Source organism: Mobula hypostoma, chromosome 6 (genome assembly GCF_963921235.1).
Source record: "Mobula hypostoma chromosome 6, sMobHyp1.1, whole genome shotgun sequence".
Classification (NCBI taxonomy): domain Eukaryota; kingdom Metazoa; phylum Chordata; class Chondrichthyes; order Myliobatiformes; family Myliobatidae; genus Mobula; species Mobula hypostoma.
The window spans coordinates 167,884,664-167,907,129 of NC_086102.1; the positions used below are offsets into that span (position 1 = coordinate 167,884,664).

The window sequence follows — 22,466 nt, forward strand, 5'->3', positions numbered from 1 at the left end:
TGGATAAAGATTTGTTTTTTAAAAAAAATTTAAAATTTGCTTTAAATCATTTTTGTACTGCATTCAGAAATTCTAACTACAAATCCTCCCATTGTGATATTGGTCATTAATAGGTGAATGGGCAGAAGATGAAAGTTGTGAAGTTGTGTTCCCCAGGGACTAGACTGTAGTGTGTAATTATGGGCAGTGTTGAGCACGGGAGCAAGGACATCTTGTTGCAGCAGTACAGGGGCTTGGTAAATCCTCCCATCTGGGGGTTAGTGTGCAGTATCAGTCCCCTTATTTGTGAAAGGATGTTCTTATCTTAAATTTACTGGACTGATTCCTGGGTTGGCAGGACTTAACACGTAGGGAGAGATTGGGAACATTGCTCACTTGAGTTCAGAGGATTGAGAGGAGATCTCAGAGAAACCTGTAAAATTCTAACAGGACTAAACACAGGGATAATGTTCCCGATGGCTGGAGAGTCCCGAAGTAAGATTCTCCATTTGAAGTTTGTCATTCTCTAACACGGGTCCGAATGCTTCTATTATAGATTTTTATATCGAGGTTGGAGTATGGTATGTTTCTAGGATGTTCACCCTATGAGTATGTTTTTTTAAAAAAACGAAGATAAAAATATAAATTATATTACATGCTCAAACAGCTTGACAGAATATTTGGATATATTTATTTCACATTATGTTCTTCCTATCTACCCACAAAGCCTAAATCTTTAATTCTATAATGGTGACTCACATGGTAGAGATCGAGACAGTGATTTTTTTCGGGCAGCCTTTAAACTAGAAGATCAATTTTACTTGAAGACAGCGACCTCAGTTCATTCCGTTTCCACTGCAAGTTTGTTGAATACACGGTTAAATAATCACCTCAAAGAACTTTGCTCTGATATTCCTAGAGTTACGATCATTAAGACAAATTTATTTTGGTGTCAGGTATTAATAAATTAACGCGAACTTCGGTGGATTTGTTACAGAATAACAATCGATTGTTGTGCTTTAAACTATGAAACTAGACACAATCACGAGGGAATAAAAGTTTAGAAAATCGTTCCGCCAGTTAGCTCCACAATATCGCTTGAGAAAACCACCTCAAATTCTGAGATACTTCAATAAATGGCATTTCGCACTGCATTTTGATGTGCATTATATCATTACAAACCGTTAAATTTCTTTACAGTGCACGGTCCAACTTTCCCAGTTCAAAATGCAGCTCTGCCCTCGAGATGTTATGAATAGTCTGAGCTTGAAATACACTAGCGAATGGCGTCAGTAAACTATGACAGCTGATCGGTTCAACTCCACACCAGTCCAAAATAGGACAGGAGCCCTCCAGTTGTCTGGATTAAATAGATCCCTTGTGCCTTGCAGGGCCTTCACTCGGTCATGTAAGTCACTACCGACAACACTTTATTGACTGTTTTCTCCCCATTGCTGATGAAAATAATCAACCTGTAAAAACAAGGTACGCTCGCTGTTTCTAAGTAAAATCGATCCACGATTACCTCTTGATAGTGTATTTTACTTGCTTTGTGGCTTGTTATAAACGGCGGATTCTGATTTCTGACCGAACAACAGCTATATCAAACTCTCAACTGAAATTACTATTTTTCGAAGACATCGATATTACGTTATTACATGCTACCAATATGCAAAGAATAATTGAATCTGTAAGCACGATATGGTTGGAACCAGAAACGGCAGTGTAATTGTATCTGTTCCGCAATAGATAGGTAATTATGCAAAGAATATCAGGTATATTTAGTGGTTTCAGGCACAGAAGAAGCTAGTTAGTTAAGTTGTTCTTCTATTAACCTTTACTAGAGGCTTCGTGTTTGAACTACCTTGTTAGCGAATATATCTAAAGCTAAAATATAATGAATCTCGTCATTATAACTTATTTAACAGTTAAGATTTGGGCCTTTCGAGGCAAAGGAAGCAACGCTGGAAAATGGAACAGCCTAAATATACATCCAGGCTAATGAAGCTTGCTGGAATTCAGGTTTGCATTTTCTCCATATCTGACAAGTCTGACTCCTTCTCAGGCAAGTGGATGCCCCTGGCAAGACTAGTTTCCGTTACAAATCTTAGTGATCCTTAAGGAGTTACTGGTGAGCTGCCTCTTTAATAATTGGAGCACTGTTCTTGTGGTGTTGAGTATTCTCATGGCTGTGTTATGAAGCTTCCCGCTGCTGCCTGTAAGGACTTTGTACATTCTCCATGTGACAGCATGGGTTTCCTCCCACAATCCAGACCAGCCCAAGGGCCTACTTTGTGCTGTATCTCAATCAATCAATCAATAAATAGAGAAGATTCTGACTCTGCCATGATAAAAGGAGGATTATACATTTCACGTCAGAATAGTTATGACTTGGTACATTCAGATGGTTCTATTTTCATGCAAGGGTGATATATGTTGATAGTGCACTAAAGGCATGGTGTGACAGTGGTGAGAGGTGTGAAGGGCACCTGATGGTGACATTAGAGAATCTGGAGCAAAAAAATCCTGGAGGGTCTCAGGGTGTTGAGCAGCATCTGTGAGGGCAAAGGGATGGTAAATGTTTCAGGCTGAAATTCTGCATCTGTGCTCATGCATGGTCTCAACCTCAAATGTCAAATATCCCTTTCCCACCACAGATGCTACTCGACGTGCTGAGTTCCTCTAGCCATTCGTTTTTTGTTCTAGATAGTGATGAGCTTCTTCAGGGTTGGTGAAGGTCTGGTTGAGTATGCTCCAATGGCAGATGGTAAAAAGACTTAGGAGAGTCTGGGAATGACGTACCGCAGAATGCCTGTCTTCTAACTAATTTTGTGGTAGGGCCCCAGAATATTGATGGTGAGGGACCTAGTAATAGAGTAGGCAATATCAGGAAAGATGCATGTTAAAGTCACTGACTGAAATTTAATAACTTATTGAGACCTATTAAGTGGATAGATTCAGTGCATGTCTTACAAGTTCAGGGCAAGCATTTACAACGCAGCCCTTGAATTAGACTTTGCCAGATATGCTGGTTGGCAAGTACATGATCCCCTTCCATGTCCTGTATAAATACAATGTAATCCAGCCTGATATTTACTTTGTAGATAGAAAGATAGAATTTCAGTAGTCAAATTATTATCTTTTGTGGATGACACCAAAACCGGTGGTATAGTGGGTAGTGAAGAATACTGTCTAAATCTACAATGGGATCTGAACTGGGAAAAGCACAACCACTGGAATTTAACTTGAAAGAGTATGAAGGGATGCATTTTGGAAAGATAAATCAGGGAAGGACATATTGTATACAGTGAATTTCAAAGCTCTGGAAGTGATATGGAATAGAAAGACTAAGGAGCACAAATATATACTTCCCTGACACACGTAGACAAGGTATATGACATGATTGCCATCACTGGCAGGAGCACTGAGCACAATGTTACAGATGTACAAGGTGTGCAGAGACTGTACTTGGAATACTGGTGCAGTTCTGGTTGCCAAAATATATCAAAGCTTTGATTAAGCTAGAGAGGGTGCAGGAAAGATTCACAAGGATGTTGGTGAGAGTAGAGGGCTTTGAGTTATAAGGAGAAACTGGATAGGCCAGGACTGCTTTCCCTGGAGTGAAGAAGGCTGAGGGGTGGTCTTACAGAGGGTGTAAAATCATGAGTGGCATGGATGAAAAGATTGTCACAGTCTTTTTCTCGAAGTAAACAGGTTCCACCTTCTCCTCCTTTTGTTGCTCATCTATCCCCCCCCCCCACCCCACTACCTCCATTGAGAATGGCTTATTCTTTATGTTTGCTACTTTATTTTCTGTTGCAGACTGTGCCTTTTAGAATTACATTGCAGTTGCACCACTGGACACTTTTTTGTAATGGACATCGAATCCTCCACCCAGAGAACAATCTATGCTTGTGCTACCTTTTTGATTCTTCCAACTGATATTCAACTGGAAGTGGTGCAAAAGAGGCTGTCTTCCATAGACACGTCTGGGTGTGACCACCAAAGACAGCAGCAAGCATCTGGTTCCCTTTTCCTGAATTCAATGCTACAAGTTCGAGGATTTCAGTGAATCAGGAAAGATTCACCTACACTTTGATGTGATAGGACTCTTAACTCAGTGTTCTCTTTGCTGAAATCCAGCTCATCACTTCTCACAATTAATATTCTTGTAGGTTCATCCCTTCCTCTCTTGCTATGTGTACTTCCTGACTTATCCAAATGCTTATCCATCACTGAAATTCAGTCATCTTTATGTAATGTCACACTGCTTTGTTATAATCATCACCAATAAATCTTTTTCTACCGTTTATCCCATTAAATTATATCACCTCAGTTCACTGGTCTCTTCATACAGAAGGGGAATCCACAGGTATCTGGTGTTAAAATTTAATTTCATCCAGGCAATTTCTATACACATCTCTAGTCTGATGTCAAGTGATCATTTGTAAAATGAAGGTCTTAAGAATAATCCAACTAACACATCTCTTTCATCTCTCACAGTGTCTTCTGTCATTGGACAAAACATACAACAGCAAAACAAAGATCAACCTTCAGAGTGAACAATGATCAATCTTTAGTTGTATCAAATGATGCACGTCTTCCATGCACCAGTTCAGATACTCACATTGTGGGGGGTTGATAAGCCCTGAAATCATTGTGTAGCACAGTAGCTGCAGATTGCAGTCACTTCAATAACCACAAGCAGAGGATATCCACCTGATCCTGCAGGCAATAGATCTTGTCCAAGGAGCGTGCAGAGATGCATCACCCGCCTGATGAGTCACTGATTTTCTGACATATTAATGAATCTGAGCCTGCACGAAGGGTACAACCTCTTGCATTTCTGTCATTAACACACTGGAGTGAGATGGATCAGCTGGTTGAGTGGTGTCACAGTGACAATCTTGCACTCAACAACAATAACACCAAGGAACTGATTGTGGACTTCAGGAAGAGGAAATCGAGGGAACACACACACATGTCATCGAGGGATCAGAAGTGGAAAGGGTGAGCAGTTTCAAATTCCTGGATGTCAACATCTCTGATGAACTATCCTGGGTCAACCACATTGATGCAATTACAAAGAAGGCATGACAGAGACTATACTTCATTCAGAGTTTGAGGTAAATTGCTATGTCACTAAGGACATTCACAAATTTCTCCAAGACAGCATTGTCATTGGCTGCATCACTGTCTGGTATGGAGTGGCCACTGCACAGAATCAGGAAAATCTGGAGAAAGTTGTAAACTTAGCCAGCTCCATCAAGGGCACTAGCCTCCCCAGCATCCAGATCACATTCAAAAGGCAGCATCCATCATTAAGGACACGTATTATTAAGTTTTGTAGCTTTAAAACATTAAACCAATTAAAAGCAAAAACAAGAGAACCAGGAATGCCAAGCAGAGTGATCCCCTTATCAGAAAAGATGTTATCCCACAAGAATAAGAAATCCAACTCTATTCTTTACTTTGTGAGGCATACACGTATCACATGGCAGCGTGACAACGTATGCAATTCACATATTTATACCTATAAATCCACAATGAATTATTTAAATGAACAAGAATGCTTAATTAACCAATACAGTTACAAGATTATTCAAATATTACCAAAATATTAAATACCCAACACTCCTCCCTGCTTAGCTATAAACTCCAACTCAATATAGAATGCAACTTAACTTTCTACACGATATACTATACAAAACAACTACCACACATTCATCCATAGCACATGAAATTTGAAATTGGCCCACTCATGCCTAAAGATTTAATCATTGTGCAGTGTTTCTTATTCTTGTGAGATAACGTCTTTCCTGACAGGAGGATCACTCTGCTAGGCAGGTGAAACCCGTGAAACAATCTCAGGTTCTGGGGCCTGCGCCACGGTGCTTGTAGGAGTTGACTTTGACACTACAAGAAGTGGTTCTGACAGTCTGGACACCATTTTTCTTCTTTTCTCAGCTTTTCTCTCTGGATCTACTTTGATCCTTGCTTTGCTCCTGGTGCCGGCTTCTGTCTCTCTCATTATCCCACTTTTTCTTTCTCACGTTCCTTCTCTCTTTCATGCCTTTCTCTTTCTCGCTCATGTTCTTTCTTTCTATCCCTCTTCTCCTCTTCAGCTTTTTGTCTTTCTTCTTCTCACCTTCCTCCGTCCTATGATGTGTATCTTGATCTAGAGAAGGTGCATTTAGTTCACTGGAATATTTTCTTACTAACCCTTCTATTGCTCCTTCTACGATCTGATCTCAGCTCTTGGTCTTTTCATCCACAATATCATCTGACAAATCTTCTGTTTTTATGTCTCCATTGTCTCCTTTCGCTTTTGGCCTTCCATTCATCCAGATGGGCCTTGGACTTTGCATCTACTTTTACAAGCAGCTTTTTGTCTTCCCACTTGAAGTTCATATAATAACCTTAATGCTCACAGAGTAGATTCTGGTTCTTTATACTGACAAAAGCCGAATGGTTGCAACTTTCCTGTAGCTCCTTGGACTCTATTCCACCTTAACACCAAACCATATTTCACAAGTAACTGACTGATTAACATATCAAAGCTTTCTCAGAATGTTGCCTACAAAAACAGTAGTCAGTCCACTGTTTTTGTCATTTTCATAATCCCTCTGAGCAATATATTCCTTTCTTGGTCCAATACGTTTTCCAACCAGAGGCACAGAGCTTGGCACCTACACTGTCTATCCTCTGCTGGGCCACGGTTCATGGTGTGCAGCATGGAGACAGTTGTGCCATCATTGAATACTTTTCTTAAGTTGCTTTATTACAGGGGATGTGGTACGAAAATAGTGGATGATCTCCGATCAACTTGTAGTTATCTCAGCCAATCATGCCTCTATAATGCTGGTGCTCCTGTTTTTACAATGTACAAGTTCAATGTAGCTTGTTGGTTGTTGTATTTCACTGTTAGAAATGTCATTCCCACAGGAGTTATCTTTTCCCCAGTAGAAGTTATTAGTTGGATATTTGCAGGCTTCAATTCAGTATCTTTCAAATGCCTTTCAAACCCATTTTGTGGGATGACTGAAACAGCCCAGCCAGTGTCCAATTCCATTTTAATTAATTTGCCATTCACTTCTGGTTTTAGCCATCTCATGTTGGAAATCTCAAGCTAGCCAGTCCTGTGTCACTCTGATCATTATCCGATTTTTTGTCAGCATACAGATTAGTGCTCTTTTTGAAAATGGATCTTGACTTTTTACTTCTTTGCAGTCCATGGAGTGTGCAGACATGCATCATCCACCTGATGAGACACTGATTTTCTGACATATTAAGAAACCGAGCCTGCATGAAGGGTACAATCTGTCAGGAGGCTTTCTCCCTCCAGTGCATTCATTGGGTTAAGGACAGGGTATGATTTTGGATTGGTGCCACTGTGGAGTGAGGTGGGAAATGTAGCAGAGAAAGGTGCAGTGGTAAAATGAAACAGAACCATGTTTATTTTTTACTGCAGTATATCATGAAATTTGTTGTTTGCAGCGGCAGTACAGTGCAAGAGATAAAAGTTACAATAAATAAATAATGCAGATGAGAAGTAATAAGGTATGGACAATTCAAAATCCAGTAACAGAGGGGAGGAAACATTTCCTAACAGATTGAGTATTGAGTATGGGTCATCGGGTAGCAGCACCATTCTCATTGATGGTGGTAACTAGAAGAGGAAGGTCCTGGATGGGGGTCCTTCATGACATGCTGCCTTTTGAAGATGTCCTTGATGGTGAGGAGGGCTGTGCCTGGCTGAGTTTACAACCCTCTGCAGCCTCTTTTCATCCTGCACATTGGAGCCTCTACACCAAGCAGTGATGCAACTGGTCAGAATGCTCTCCATTGTATATCTTTAGAAATCTGCAAGTCTTTGGTGGCATACCAAAAACATATTTTATGTGCTTGAGGAGATTTGGTATAGGGCTTAACTTACCTCAGTTGTAATCTAGCAGTATAGAATACGAGCATATTGACCTGGGAGTGGTCACAAAAGGAGCAGTGTTCACTGCATGCTTGACTTGCAATGCTCCAGCATTAATGTTTGAACACCAGGAGTGCCAGCGAAGTTTCTGGAGTGATGAAATAGGATCTGGAAATGATCATTATCAGATTTGACTTCATTCAGAGTGAATTCTGAATTATGTAACACTTATTATTATTCGTCCCCTGTTGGGCACAAAGACAATTCAGTCTGATTTGTTACCCAGGCATCTGTAATTACAGTCTGGACAGTGTAAAAGTTAGCAAGCCTCAAATTGTTTTTAAAAAATCATAATATGTTCTCCCACATAAAATCAAGAAGTCATGGAGTCACACAGCATAGAAACAAGTCTATCAGCCTCAATGGTCCATACTAACCATTACATGATTGCACTAATCATTTACTGATCCCATTTTATTCTCTCCACATTCCCTTGTCTAAATTAGTAAGATCAATATTTTTTTCTTGTGCAGCTTTTTTGTGTACTATATAATCCTATACAGGAGAAATCAACACTGATGCCTATTTCCTCATTTTCCTCTTAAATCCTTTTGAGCTATCTTCAGTATTTACCAGTGGCCACTTTCTTAGCCTCATTTTGACAATAGAGCTATTGATCACTCAACTTTAGAAATCACTCAGTTTAATCCCATTTAGTCAGTGCTGAACTGTTATTCTGCCTAATCCTATCGTCCTGCACCTCCCTACCCTTCCCATTCATGTATCCATCCAAACTTTTCTTAAATGGTGGTAGATTAATTGTCTGCAGTAAGTCATCACTTGAGTGTCAAGTGAGTTGTGGAATCTCAAGTTGATGGGAATGTGGGGAAATAAAATGGGTTAGGGTTGAATTAGAGTATAAATAGACGCTTAAAGATTGGTATAGACTCATTAGGCCAAAAGGCCTGTTTCCGTGTTGTATGACTCCATGATCTGAAACAAAACACCACTGGAGGATGGGGTCTTTTCCTAACATTTTGTTTTGTATATAAGCATATTTGCCATACATTTACAATTCCTATGCCTACTGTTTTAACTATCTAATTTTGAAGCAGGTTCACCCTCTCCATGTCAAATTTTAATCATCTTTCCATGTACAGCTTATTTCCTTCATTAATTATACTATGTAGTGGAAGGGTTACCTACACTTACCAACCCAATTCTGGCTATTTTATGAGTTATTTTGCAGTCTGGTGTTAAATGGTTCATTACTGAATGACTTGTAAATGGACCTGAATATTATAGAATCTCCTCAGTTTTTGACAGAGAGAAAATAATTAACTAAATCTGGGTGAGTTCTGAATGTGATCTCTCAGGAGCATAGTGTTGTGGCTGTGGCCTGCAGCCACAGGGCTCCTGGAATGGCTGTGGTGCTGAACTGTCTATGGATTCACTTCTGGGGACTCTGCAGTTCATGTTCTGTGCCTTATTTGTTTCCTTTTTTATTATGTGCATAATTTGTTCTTTTCTGCACATTGGGTGTTTGATGGTCTTTATTGTGTGGGGATTTTTTGTGGATTCTATTGCACTACTTTGTTTTATGGCTGCCCGTCAGAAGATGATTCTCAAGGTTGTATTTGGTATACATATTTTGATAATAAATGTTGACCATCTTTGAAGTTTGTTGACCTCTGACCATCATGTTTAAATATAATTCCAATAGCATTGGCAGTTTTCATTGAATAAGCCGTGTCCACCCATTCCTGACATACCAAACACCTCCATACTTAAGATTCCTCTTACTACACTTGCTAAAGGCAATTACTCTCATCTTCCCTCAAATGTTCAGCTGGTATATATGCCTTAATCAAGATTGCAGCATGGTCTGCAGTTCAGACTGATAATTACTAACATATCATTGCTGAGTATTGTCTTTTAATGGCTTTACTGATGATTTTGCACCTCCAAATTAAATATGAACAGATAAAGCTGCTCAATAGAACCTACTAAAGCAAATTTTAAGTAAGAATGACAATAATAAATGTAATTATTTTACAGATATGGCTGGAAAAGAACATTATTCCTATGAATTCAAGGATACAAATTACTCCACAGAATTCCTTAATGTGTTTAACGAATTTTATCAAAGTGGATTATTCACCGACATTATTTTGGAATGCTTCTCAGGGCAATTATTTCACTGCCATAAAGTTGCTCTGGCAGCTTGTAGCTCTTACTTCAAAGCAATGTTCACCGCAGATATGCAGGAAAAAGCTACCACGATTATTAAACTTCCAACCATTGATCAAAGTATCTTAGACGCTCTGATAAGGTATGTATACACATCAGAAGTACTAATAACAGAAAACAATGTCCAAACTTTGTTGGAGACTGCAGATCTCTTGCAATTTGCATCAGTTAAAAAGGCATGTGAAAACTTTCTGGTCAGACATCTAGATTTTGGCAATTGTATAGGAATACATTCTTTTGCAGAAAGCCATCTTTGTACTGACTTAGAGAAAGAATCTCGAAGAATGTTTCTCTCCAACTTTGAAGAAATTTCAAGACAGGATGAATACTTAGAAACCAGCAAAGACAAACTCCTTTTTATACTGTCCAGAAAAAACCTCAATGTGTGGAAGATAGATATACTTCTTGAAGCTATTGTCAGGTGGATTGCATTTGATACGGAAAATAGACTTGAATATTTGGTGGAATTGTTAAAATATGTCCAAATTGATTTAGATGACCTTTACATCAAAACAGCACTTGAAGTGCATGGCCGGTCTCTTCTCACCATTGATGTTAAGATGCACTCTTTAAAAAGTCATATTCTGGAATCAAATTACTGTATGAGTTTACAGCTTTGCAAGAAGTTAACATGTAATATGTATATAATTGGTGGTTATTACTGGCATCCACTTTCTGAGGTCCACATATGGAACCCGTCAACTGATTTATGGACACAGGGTTCACAGTTGCCTGGTTACAGAACAGAAAGTTATACTGTTTCTGCTTTAGGACCAAACATTTACGTTACAGGTGGTTATAATTCTGATAACCTGGAAGCCCTAGATACCATGTGGATTTATAATTCAGAAATGGATAATTGGGTGGAAGGGAGCCCAATGTTAAATGCTCGTTATTATCACTGTTCAGTGGTAATGCATGGCTGTATCTATGTGATGGGTGGATACCGAGCTGGTGCTCCAGCACAAGACGCAGAGTTTTATGATCCTTTGAAAAAGAAATGGATTCCGATCGCAAGCATGCTGAAAGGTATGTAATCAATGTAAGATCAAACAGGTTTTAACCATTAACTGTTTATGATTAAAATTGCAAAAGAATTGACATGATAGCCTCCAAACCAACCTAGTAGTACTAAAATCTGGACTGATTTTGTGCTATTTGTGTTTTTTTTTCACTATTGAGCTATGTACAGTGTAAACATTAGAACATAATTTACTTCTAAGAATGCTGCTAAGATATTTGAGCAAACAGTAGAAGGAATATTTTAACAGATGTTATTTTGTATTTTGATACTAATCTACTAGTTTAAAGGCACTTAAGTTATCAGAGCATTATTTAAAATTCATCATATATTTAATTAAAAGCAGTTTGAATTACTTTTTCCTCAGTAAGGATTTTATTACTGCACTGTTACTAACAGAAATCTGATGGATAGGGGTTGGAAATGCAACTGCTTGTGTTGTCCAAGAAGTTATCTATGTAACAGGAGGACACTACGGTTACCGAGGAAGTTCAACTTATGATAAAATTCAGAGCTACAAGTCAGATCTCAACGAGTGGACAATAACCACCATCACTCCACACCCAGGTATTTAAAGCAGTTCTAGTAAATTAAAATCACTATTAGAACATTTTCATTATTTTTTTAATTGAACAATAAAAATGCCAAGGATTTTGAGATCAACTATGCACAAATGTTTCTGTAGTATACAATGAATGTGAGTGCACTTTAAAGGACTGTGTAATATGAGCTGAATAAGTTGTTACACCAGACACAGCTGTTAGTTGAACATTGATTATTTTCAATAAAAGGTGCTTAATTGGTACTTTTATCCTTGTTGTCTAGCTTCATGAAAAGCAACACAAAAGAGCCTCTGGATATGAAATTGTTAAGATATATGGTGTATTTCTGTTTAAGAAGAGGGCAGTAACGGAATGAGATGTAATTGAGAACAGGTTATCGAGGTAAAAAAAAAGTAGTGATGGCAGGCAGCAGAGGTGGTATATGTCTGCAAGCTTCATAAATAGTCACCAGTGAAGACCAAGAAGGTATGGTCAAGGGAGGCAGAGGAGTGCTTACAGGACTGCTTTGGACTGGACAAGTTCAAGTTCACAGTACATTTATTATCAAAGTACAAATACTATATAAATTTTTAGATTCATCTTCAAGAATTCAGGGATTCATCTTCAAGTCTGAATGAATATGCCAGAGTTGTCAATGACTTCATCATCACCTATATCAATGACTGTGCGCTTTTAAGAACATACTAGATACACTCAAATCAAAAGCCGTGGATGAACCAGGAGAATCATAGCCTGCTGAGGGCTAGCTGTGGCATTCTTAAGAGTGAGAAAACAATTCCGATTGAGGTTCGACATGGAATTGGATGCATTTCAGCTCTGGTAGGGTTTGCAGGCCATTACTTCCTCCAAGGCAAAACATAACATCATGAATGGCAGTGATCTTCACTTTCAGATGAGTTCAACACCTCTATGCATGCTTTGAAATGGAGAATAAAACTACATCTATGTGAATCCCTGTGATCTCTGTCTTAGAGGTTGACGTCAGAACATCTCTCAAGGTGAACCCTTGTAAGGTGTCAGGCCCTGATGGTGTTCCTGGTAGGGCTCTGAAAATCTGTGCCTGCCAACTGGCGGGAGTGAAGAGAGGACATCTTCATTCTCTCACTACTACAGTTAGAGGTTCCTGCCTGTTTCAAAAGGGTAACAATCATACCAATGCCCAAAAAGAGCAGGGTAAGCTGCCCAGTGACTATTACCCAGTTACGCTCACATCTACTGTGATGAAGTGGTTTGGGAGGTTGGTCATGACCAGAATCAAGGACATGGACCAGCTGCACTTTGCCTATCACCACAATATCTTTACAGCAGATGCAATCTCTCTGGCTCTCCACTCAGCCTGGGATCACTTCATAGCAGCTTCTCCAGAGCCGACCAAAGGTGTTATTGTCTTTTTTTTTTAAGTACTTTTTATGGTCACAAGACCCTGCTGGACATTAAGAACTTAAAATACTGCAAGATCTACCCAGACAGTGAGTTGCTCACTGGCAGAGAAACTGAAAGAAATGGACTTGATATGGATCCTGCTGCAGCCTGGCTCCAAGGAGTCAGTGTGCGAAGGCGGTGTGCAGTCTAACAGCGAGTGATCATCTTAGTCACTGTTCTTGCAATCACAAGACTCTGGTGGACATTGTTAACGTGGAATGCTGCAAGTCTGATTCACTGATTTATTGACAGGTGGCAGAGGCAAATGGAGGGGGAGCTGCGTGGCCCCTGACAAAGCGAGCACTAGGCCTCAAGCTGTGGTGTCGTTTGTTTACAGCCACCCAGGAGGGAAGTGCTGGAGTCGGTGTGCTCCACCAGTGCTGGGGGCAGTGTGGTGCAGCATCCAAGCTTGTGTTGGTGCTGCCCCCCAGTGATCGCTCAGCAGAAGACGGGCTGTATTGTGTTTGACGACAGACTGCTGCAACATTCATGGACTCAGAGTCTTGGATGGTATTTTTTTGTGTGCGACTGTATTTTACTGATATCTTATGTATGCTTTATATCTTACATGTGCTATATGTGCCTTGTGCTGTGTATGACTGTTGCTATTGTGTTTTGTTGGTATTATATATGCTTTCTATCTTACACGTGCTATATGTGCTTTGTGCTGTGTATGACTGTTGGTACTGTGTTTCGCACCTTGGCCCTGGAGTAATGCTGTTTTGTTTGGCTGTATTCATGGATATTCATGTATGGTTGAATGGCAACTGAACTTGAACTTGATCACCTGGACAATAGTACTACTTATGTCAGGCTGCTCTTTATTGACTACAGCTCAGTATTCAACACCATCATACTCTCAGTTCTAATCAACAAAATCTAATACCTGGGTTTCTGTACCTCTCTTTAAAACTGGATCCTTGACTTCCTCACCAGGAGAGCTCATTCTGTACAGATTGGAAAAAACATCTCCTCCTCACTGACAATCAACACTGGCAAACTTCGAACGACCTGTGCTTAGTCCACTGCTCTACTCTCTCTACACCCATGACTGTGTGGCTAGACACAGCTCAAACGGCATCGAAAAAGATGCCGATGACACACCTATTGTTGGCAAAATTTCAGATGGTGACGAGGAGGCGTACAAGAGTGAGGTAGATCAGCTGGTTGAGTGGTGTGGCAGCAACAACCTTGCACTCAAAGTCAGTAAGACCAAGGGATTGATTATGGACTTCAGGAAGGGGGAGTCGGGGAAACACACACTACTCATCATCGAAGGATCAGAGGTGGAAAGGGTGAACAGTTTCAAGTTCATGGGTGTCAGCATCTCTGAAGATCTATCCTGGGCCGAACACATTGATGCAATTACAAAGCGGTATGACAGTGACTATATTTCATTAGAAGTTTGAGGAAAATTGGAATGTTGCAATTGGTATGCCTCAAAAAGGTGGCTTTCATCATTAAGGAACCTCATTGTTATGTTCTGTAGCATCAAAACATTAAATTAATTAAAAGGAAAAACAAGAGCGGCAAGAATCAGAATCAGGTTTAATATCACTAGCATATATCATGAAATTTGTTGTTATGTGGCAGCAGTACATTGCAATCATAATAATATAAACTATGAATTACAGCAAGCTATATATAATAAAGTCAAATTGAATAAGTAGTGAAAATAGAGGAAAAAAAGTAGTTAGGTAGTGTTCATGGGTTCAAAGTTCATTCAGAAGTCTGATGGTGGAAGGGAAGAAGCTATTTCTGAAACGTTGAGTGTGTCTTTAGGCTCCTGTACCTCCGCCTCGATGGTAGAAATGAGAAAAGGTCATGTTGTGTGTGATGGGGATCCTTAATGATGGATGCTGCCTTTTTAAGGCATCGCTCCTTGAAGATGTCCTGGATGCTGGGGGAGGCTAGTGCTGACTGAGTTTACTACTTTCTGCAGTTTATTTCAATCCTGTGCTGTATCCTCGCCCACCATACCAGACGTTGATGCAGCCAGTTACAATGTTCTTTACTGTACATTTATAGAAACTTGCGAGTGTTGTTGGTGACATACTAAATCTCCTCAATCTCCTAATGAAATATATCCGCTATTGTGCCTTCTTTGTAACTGCATTGATATGTTGGGCCCAGGATAGATTCTCAGAGGTACTGACACCCAGGAATTTGAAGCTGCTGACCCTTTTAAGTCTAACTCTGTTCCTTACTTTAAGTGAGGCACATATATATATTACATCGGTGGTGCGCAAGTGGAACAGGTCAAAAGCTTTAAGTTCCTCAGGGTCAATATCACAAATGACCTGACATGGTCCAACCAAGCAGAGTTCACTGCCAAGAAGGCCCACCAGTGCCTTTACTTCCTGAGAAAACTAAAGAAATTTGGCCTGTCCCCTAAAACCCTCACTAATTTTTATAGATGCACCGTAGAAAGCATTCTTCTAGGGTGCATCACAACCTGGTATGGAAGTTGTCCTGTCCAAGACCGAAATAAGCTGCAGGGGATCGTGAACATGGCGCAGCACATCACACAAAGCAATCTTCCGTCCTTGGACTCACTTTACACCGCACGCTGTCGGAGCAGTGCTGCCAGGATAATCAAGGACAAGACCCACCCAGCCAACACACTTTTCGTCCCTCTTCCCTCTGGGAGAAGGCTCAGGAGCCTGAAGACTTGTACGGCCAGATTTGGGAACAGCTTCTTTCCAACTGCTGAACGGATCCTGATCCAGATCTGGGCCATACCCTCCAAATATCTGGACCTGCCTCTCAGTTTTTTTTGCACTACCTTACTTACCATTTTTCTATTTTCTATTTATGATTTATAATTTAAATTTTTAATATTTACTCATTTTTACTATTTTTAATATTTTTCTTATTTAATATTTGTAATTCAGGGAGTGTGAAGCGCAGAATCAAATATCGCTGTGATGATTGTACATTCTAGTACCAATTGTTTGGCAACAATAAAGTATAAAGTATGTATAACATGGTAGCGTGATGACATATGCAAGTCACGTATTTATACATATAACCCGTAATAAGTTATTTAAATGAACAAGAGTACTTAATCAATATATATAGACACACACATTACTCAAATATTAGTGAAATATTAAATGCACAACACTACACCCTGCTTGGCTATCGACTCAACTCATTATAGAATACATCTCAACTATATACATAATGTACAACTACTATACAGACATCACAGCACAGTAAATTTTAATTTGTCCTATTCAGGCCTAAAGATTTAATCACTCTGGAGGATTTCTTACTCTTGTGGGATAATATCTTTCCCGACAAGGAGGATCACTCTGCTTGGCAGGTGAGACATGTGGATGTGAAACAATCTCAGGTTTGGATCTCCTCTGGGGTGGTTGTAGGAGTTGACTCTGAGACTGCAGGAAGTGGTTCTGATAGCTCTGGAAACCTTTCTTCTCCTTTTCATGGCTTTTGCTTCTCTCCTTGTCTCAGCCTTTTCTCTCTTTTTATCCCATGTTTTCTTTCCCATGTTCCTTCTTCCACACTTAAGTTCTTTCTCTCTTCTTTTCAACTTCTTATCTTTCTTTTTCTTGCCTTCTTTCTTTCTAGGATATGCATCTTGATCTTGGGTAGGTGCATATAGTTCACTAGAGTGAACTATTAATCCTTCTATTGCTTCTATGATCAGATCTCTCCTGTTGGTTTCTTCATCCACAACATCATCTGACAACCCCTCTTTTTATATCTCCATTAACTCCTTTCTTTTTGGCCTTCCACTCATCCAGCTTGGTTTTGGTCTTTGCATCTACTTTTACATGCAGTTTTTTTGTCTCCCACTTGAAGCTCTTGCAATAACCTTAATACACACATTGTAGATTCTGGTTCTTTATACTCGTAAAAGCCAAATGTTTGCAACTTTCCTAAAGCTCCTTGAACTTCTTCCAGCTTAAAACCAAGCCACATTTTGCAAGTAACTGCCTGATTAATATATCAGAAGCTTTCTCAGATATGCTGCCTACAAATACTGTTGTAGTCGGACCACTACTTTCATCACTTTCACAATTCCTCTGAGCAACATAGTGCTTCCTTGGTCCAATATGCTTTTCAACCAGAGGCACAGAGCTTGGCACCAACACCTGTTTGCCGTCTGTTGGGAGATGATTCATGGTGTACAGTGTGGAGACAGTTTTGGCATCATCCAGTACCTTCCTGTAGCATTTTTTGCAAATTTCCTTTTAAAATCTGCATTAGTCTGGAGTACGTGAGCTCCTAACACAATTTTTAGCCAGTTTCTGTTTAGGCGTTGCAATTTTGTTCACACTCACTTTCATTCCTGACTGTAACTCAATTGCGTTTCTGTCTGCTGATTCCATTGACAGAACTATTTCAACTACTCCTTTAAATGTAAATTGTGCTTCAGCTAGAAGCCACAGTTGAATGCTTTCTTGTCAGATCCTACAAACTAAATGGTCTCTCAGTACAACATTAAGCCCATTACCAAACTGACAATGCTCAAATAATCTCTTGAATTCAACCACATACGTTGAAATGGACTCCTCTTCCTTTTGATTCTGCTTATGAAACCTAAAGCATTCCGCAACCAACAATGGTTCTGGTTCTACATGTTCCTGCATTACTTTCACAATATCAGCAAAGCTCATTTCACAAATGAGGAAATCTGCAGATGCTGAAAATTCAAGCAACACACACAAAATGCTGGAGGAACGCAGCAGGCCAGACAGCATCCATAGGAAGAAGCACAGTCGCCATTTCAGGCCGAGACCCTTCATCAGGAATAACTGAAAGAAGAGATGGTAAGAGATTTGAGAGGGGGAGAGGGAGATCCGAAATGATAGGAGAAGACAGGAGGGGGAGGGGTGAAGCTAAGAGCTGGAAAGTTGATTGGCAAAAGGGATACAGAGTTGCAACACCTTCAATTAAGACACAACACCTTATATTCCATCTGGGTAGCCTCCAACCTGATGGCAGGAACATCTATTTCTCTAACTTCTGTTAATGCCCCTCCTCCCCTTCTTACCCCATCCCTTATTTATTTTTATTCCCCCCTTTTTTTTTCTTCTCTCTGTGTCCCTCTCACAATTACCCCTTGCCTGCTCTCCATCTTCCTCTGGGCTCCCCCTTTCTTTTTCCCTAGGCCTCCTGTCCCATGATCCTTCCTCTTCTCCAACTCTGTATCCCTTTTGCCAATCAACTTTCCAGCTCTTAGCTTCTTCCCTCCCCCTCCTGTCTTCTCCTATCATTTCGGATCTTCCCTCTCCCTCTCCCACTTTTAAATCTCTTACTATCTCTACTTTCAGTTAGTCCTGACGAAGGGTCTCTGCCCGAAATGTCGACTGTACTTCTTCCTATGGATGCTGCCTGGCCTGCTGCGTTCCACCAGCATTTTGTGTGTGAAAGTTCATTTCAGGTGGTTTGGTTGGCGCAGATAAACTTTGAAGCAATTGTATGCCTTTAAACCCAATGCACTCAGCAAAATTGGTACTCGTTTCTCACTGGCTGTTTTATTTGATTCAAAGTAACGTTCAATTAGTTTAGTGTAAATGAGCCAGTTACCTGTTGAACAATTGAACAGGTCAATGTAGTCACCATTTCTGCTCTTTTTAATTTATGTTTATTATTACCCAGTACTCACTATTTATGAATCTGTGAACTCTTCCATTTTCTGCCTTTTTTAAACTCAACTATCTCTGCATGTGTTGCACTGTTTTTCACTTGCTGTTCCTTTCTGTGCTTTTTCATTTGCTCAAATGTCTCACTGTGCTTCAATAGGTTGGCAGCTGTCCCAGCTTCACTTTAAAAATACCCCGTCATCACTGTTATGCTTTGTAGCTTTGAACCATTAAACTAATTCAAAGGAAAAGAACAGAACCAGTAATGTGAGTTTTGTTTTTTCTCTCTACTTTTAGTAATGGCATATAACCCGTAATGAATTACTTAAATGAACAAGAATGCTTAATCAATCAATATATTATATTCAATATTACTCAAATATTACTGAAATATTAAATACGCAACACTAATCACCCAGAACATTCCCTCTTCTCATTGCTACCATCAAGGAGGAAGTACAGGAGCCTAAAGTCACACACTCTGTGTTTCAGGAACAGCTTCTTCCCCTCCACCATCAGATTTCGGAATGAACATTGAACCCATGAACACTTCCTCAGTACTTTCCCTCTCTCATTTTGCACTATTTATTTAATGTATTTTTATATCTAGTTAATTTAATTTATAATTTTATTACTATGTATTGCAATGAACTTGCAAAACTGTTTTATACCTCCATACTAGTACTTATTCTACAAGCTGCTGTGAATATGGTTCAAACAATTTTCCCTGAGCTACAACTTTGGTCCAGGCAAAAGGGGACCAGTGGAAATTCTCGGGAAAAATGTGGTCAGATTAAAGACATAGGCATTAATTTGCAATTCTCAACTCTATTTTGTTCAGGTGCTATTGGATGTTTAGTTTTTGGGTTGGTAAATGAGAGAATTCAGGTAGATTGCTTGACACACTGGACCAAACATTCAAAGGAATAAGCACTAGTATGGAGATGTAATAGTAATAGAAAATTGCTCTGCAATTAGTATCAGAACTGACATAGACATTGATTTTTTTCATTGCAATGTAATGCAGATGTTACATGTGTGTTTGGTGGGAAACCAATGGGTCACATTGATGCCAAAAGTGGGAAGGCTGTAAATTGTGTAAGGATAAACCATGCAACAGACTTTGCTCCTTGGAATTCCTTTGCAAGATGACGCGGGGAAAAACTGCCTCAGAAAAGGGCATAGTAGTGCAGGTTCCTTTAAAAAAAAGTAGATGCTGATGAGAAAGCAGTCCCCATTTGTTTCAGATGGAAGGGGGACAATATAGAACTGACAAACTGGGATACCATCTACACATTAGCTTGATGATGGATTTATTTGGAATGTAGTTTGTACATGCCCCATTCTTCCTGCTCCCCCGCCTTCTCACCTGACCCTGGCACTTCCCCACATAAACATAGGAGGGGTAACAACTGTCCCTATATGCCCTCCCACACCACCATTCAGAGCCCTAAAAAAGCCCTTCCAGGTGAGGAAGATGTTCACATGCAAATCCTCCAGTCTTATCTACCCCTTCCATACACCTTTTTTTATATTGCTATATTCCCTCTTCCAGTCCAAATGAGAGGTTTCAATTTGAAATGTCGACTGTTCATTTCCTTCCATAGATGCTACCTGACCCACAGAGTACCTCCAGCTTCTTGAGTATTGCCCCTGTTCCTGTGATGACTACATAAGGATTATGTCTACAGAATTTCTCTGTTAACTAAATGGCTTGAATCAAATAGATGGAGCTGGGTGCTTTGAGAGGGCAACGTGTTGCATTTTAGAAGCCATTCTGGAGTTCCAGAGGTCCCATGAGCAATGTTTCAATGAGCATGGATTTACTAAGCTCAAAATAGTGAGTACAAATTGCAGCAAGAGGCTGAAAATTCTAATGTCTGGAGTAGAAGCATTAGAAATAATCCAGAGAGGTGAGGCCACAGGCAATGATGTTAGTACTTCAATAGGAACAATAGGAATGGGAAAATGTTTAGTTTTACAGGAAGTCGAGGCTCAAAAGCATTCATGAAGAATTGAAGAAAATGATATGGTTAGATTTATGGTATGTGGAGTACTCTGGGGTGGGGGAAGAGTTCAGGAATAAGTAACTATGATTGCACTCTTACTTAAGAAATAGCTGTAATGTGTTACAGATGCGTTCCCCACTTTTCTACATTTTGCCCATGTGCATTGAAATTGATTCTACTACCTGCACAGAGAACTTCATTCTTTGACAGCAGTGTTCTTGTGATGTGTCCTTTGTCCTCTGTTTTAAAAGTAGTGCTGAGCAAAATACTATACTCAAATTACAGTAGGAAGTAATTTTGCAAGGTTTTAGTGCAGTGTTATGAGAAGGTAGAGCCAGTTACAACTAGCATAATGTTAATTATAGACTCTTACCAACTACTTCTGAAATACCTTAAATTTCTCTTCATGAAGCTTACAGTAGAGAAAACAAAATTAAAATGGATATGTTGGAATTGCTATTTTTTTAATCTAGTAACAGCAGATTTTAGGAACTGTGAGTCAGGAAAAAAAGTTGAAACAGTGAATGTATGCAGTTCTTATTATAAGAATGTTTATAATTTAGTTGTTCTATTTTTCTCTTCTAGAGTACGGGCTGTGCTCCGTGGGTTTATATAACAAGATCTACCTTGTTGGTGGACAGGCAACTATCACTGATTGTTACGACATAGAAAAGAATGAATGGAAACAGATAACCCAAATGAATGAAAGTCGAATGGAATGTGGTGCATTGGTGATGAATGGCTGCATTTATGTTACAGGTGGATACTCGTATTCTAAGGGAAGTTATCTGCAGACTATTGAAAAATATGATCCCGAGAAAGATACTTGGGAAATAATAGGGAACTTGCCTGGTCCCATGCGTTCACATGGCTGTGTAAGTGTATATGATATACAAGCCTAAATAATGTTCTATTTATAATCTAAAATGATGTGAGCAAATAGATGATGTCGAGAATGTTACTAGTAGGCGGATAATGATAAATCACAAACTTGAAAATGGAATTGGAATAAGAGAAATTGTGATAGAATAAGAATCCGGAGTTGATTAAAACAAATGTGTCTTTTTGAATGGCAGCACATGTTTGAAGGGCCATATGGCCTACTGTAGCTTTTAAAGAAAGTTATGATGTCAAATAATGTTTCATTTCACTATTAAAGTGAACAAAGGAAATCAAATCAGATGACTCTCTGTTTTAGTTCTCTTAATGTGGCATGGTGTTCACAGGTAATTAGGATTACTGTGCTTGTAGTTTCCCAAAAATTTTGCTCTTTGAACTCTGCCTTCTACTTGGGTACAAGATTGTGGAATACCCTCTCCAGAACACATTTCATAAATGAAGAAAGTCTGAGAACTTCTAAGTGAAAAGAATGCTGGTACAACAAATACAGCTCAAGTTCTTTAAATTTGCAATTTCCTGGTGCACATCATGATTACATCATTAAATTAAATGTACTTTAATACTTGCCAATATCAGAAGCATGGTATATTGCAGGAAACATAATCCTCTAATGGTGTATTAACAGTCCATGATTCTGCCATACAAATGGTTACTTCCTGCTCTGGTAGGATCATGGATTTTTATCAAATCTATAGAGTGTGCTAATAACAACAGAAACTCTACTGAGAGTGGCTGTAAGTTGACGGATAAATCCAAAGCAGCATTTGTTTCTCTTTCTATTGT

The 22,466-nt window shown here is 39.5% G+C and overlaps 1 protein-coding gene across 2 annotated transcripts; it reads left to right on the forward strand.

The window, feature by feature from the left end:
* Positions 1-1,366: 1,366 nt before the first annotated feature.
* On the forward strand, positions 1,367-21,866 carry klhl23 (kelch-like family member 23). 2 transcript variants are annotated; one of them, XM_063050114.1, is made up of 4 exons: positions 1,367-1,464; positions 9,962-11,182; positions 11,589-11,741; positions 21,369-21,866. In XM_063050114.1, exons 2-4 carry the CDS (start codon positions 9,964-9,966, stop codon positions 21,683-21,685), a joined length of 1,689 nt encoding a protein of 562 aa, XP_062906184.1. In that variant the 5' UTR covers positions 1,367-1,464; positions 9,962-9,963; the 3' UTR covers positions 21,686-21,866. The 2 variants fall into 2 exon arrangements, with proteins under 2 accessions (XP_062906184.1, XP_062906185.1); XM_063050115.1 differs by lacking the exon at positions 11,589-11,741.
* The last annotated feature ends 600 nt before the right edge of the window (positions 21,867-22,466 follow it).

Bases quoted from the DNA above. Each gene is read 5' to 3' on its own strand.
- klhl23 (XM_063050114.1), top strand. From the start codon at position 9,964: ATGGCTGGAAAAGAACATTATTCCTATGAATTCAAGGATACAAATTAC. The intron at 11,183-11,588 runs GTATGTAATCAA...TCTGATGGATAG, and splicing joins GATCGCAAGCATGCTGAAAG to GGGTTGGAAATGCAACTGCT. The intron at 11,742-21,368 runs GTATTTAAAGCA...TTTCTCTTCTAG, and splicing joins CACCATCACTCCACACCCAG to AGTACGGGCTGTGCTCCGTG.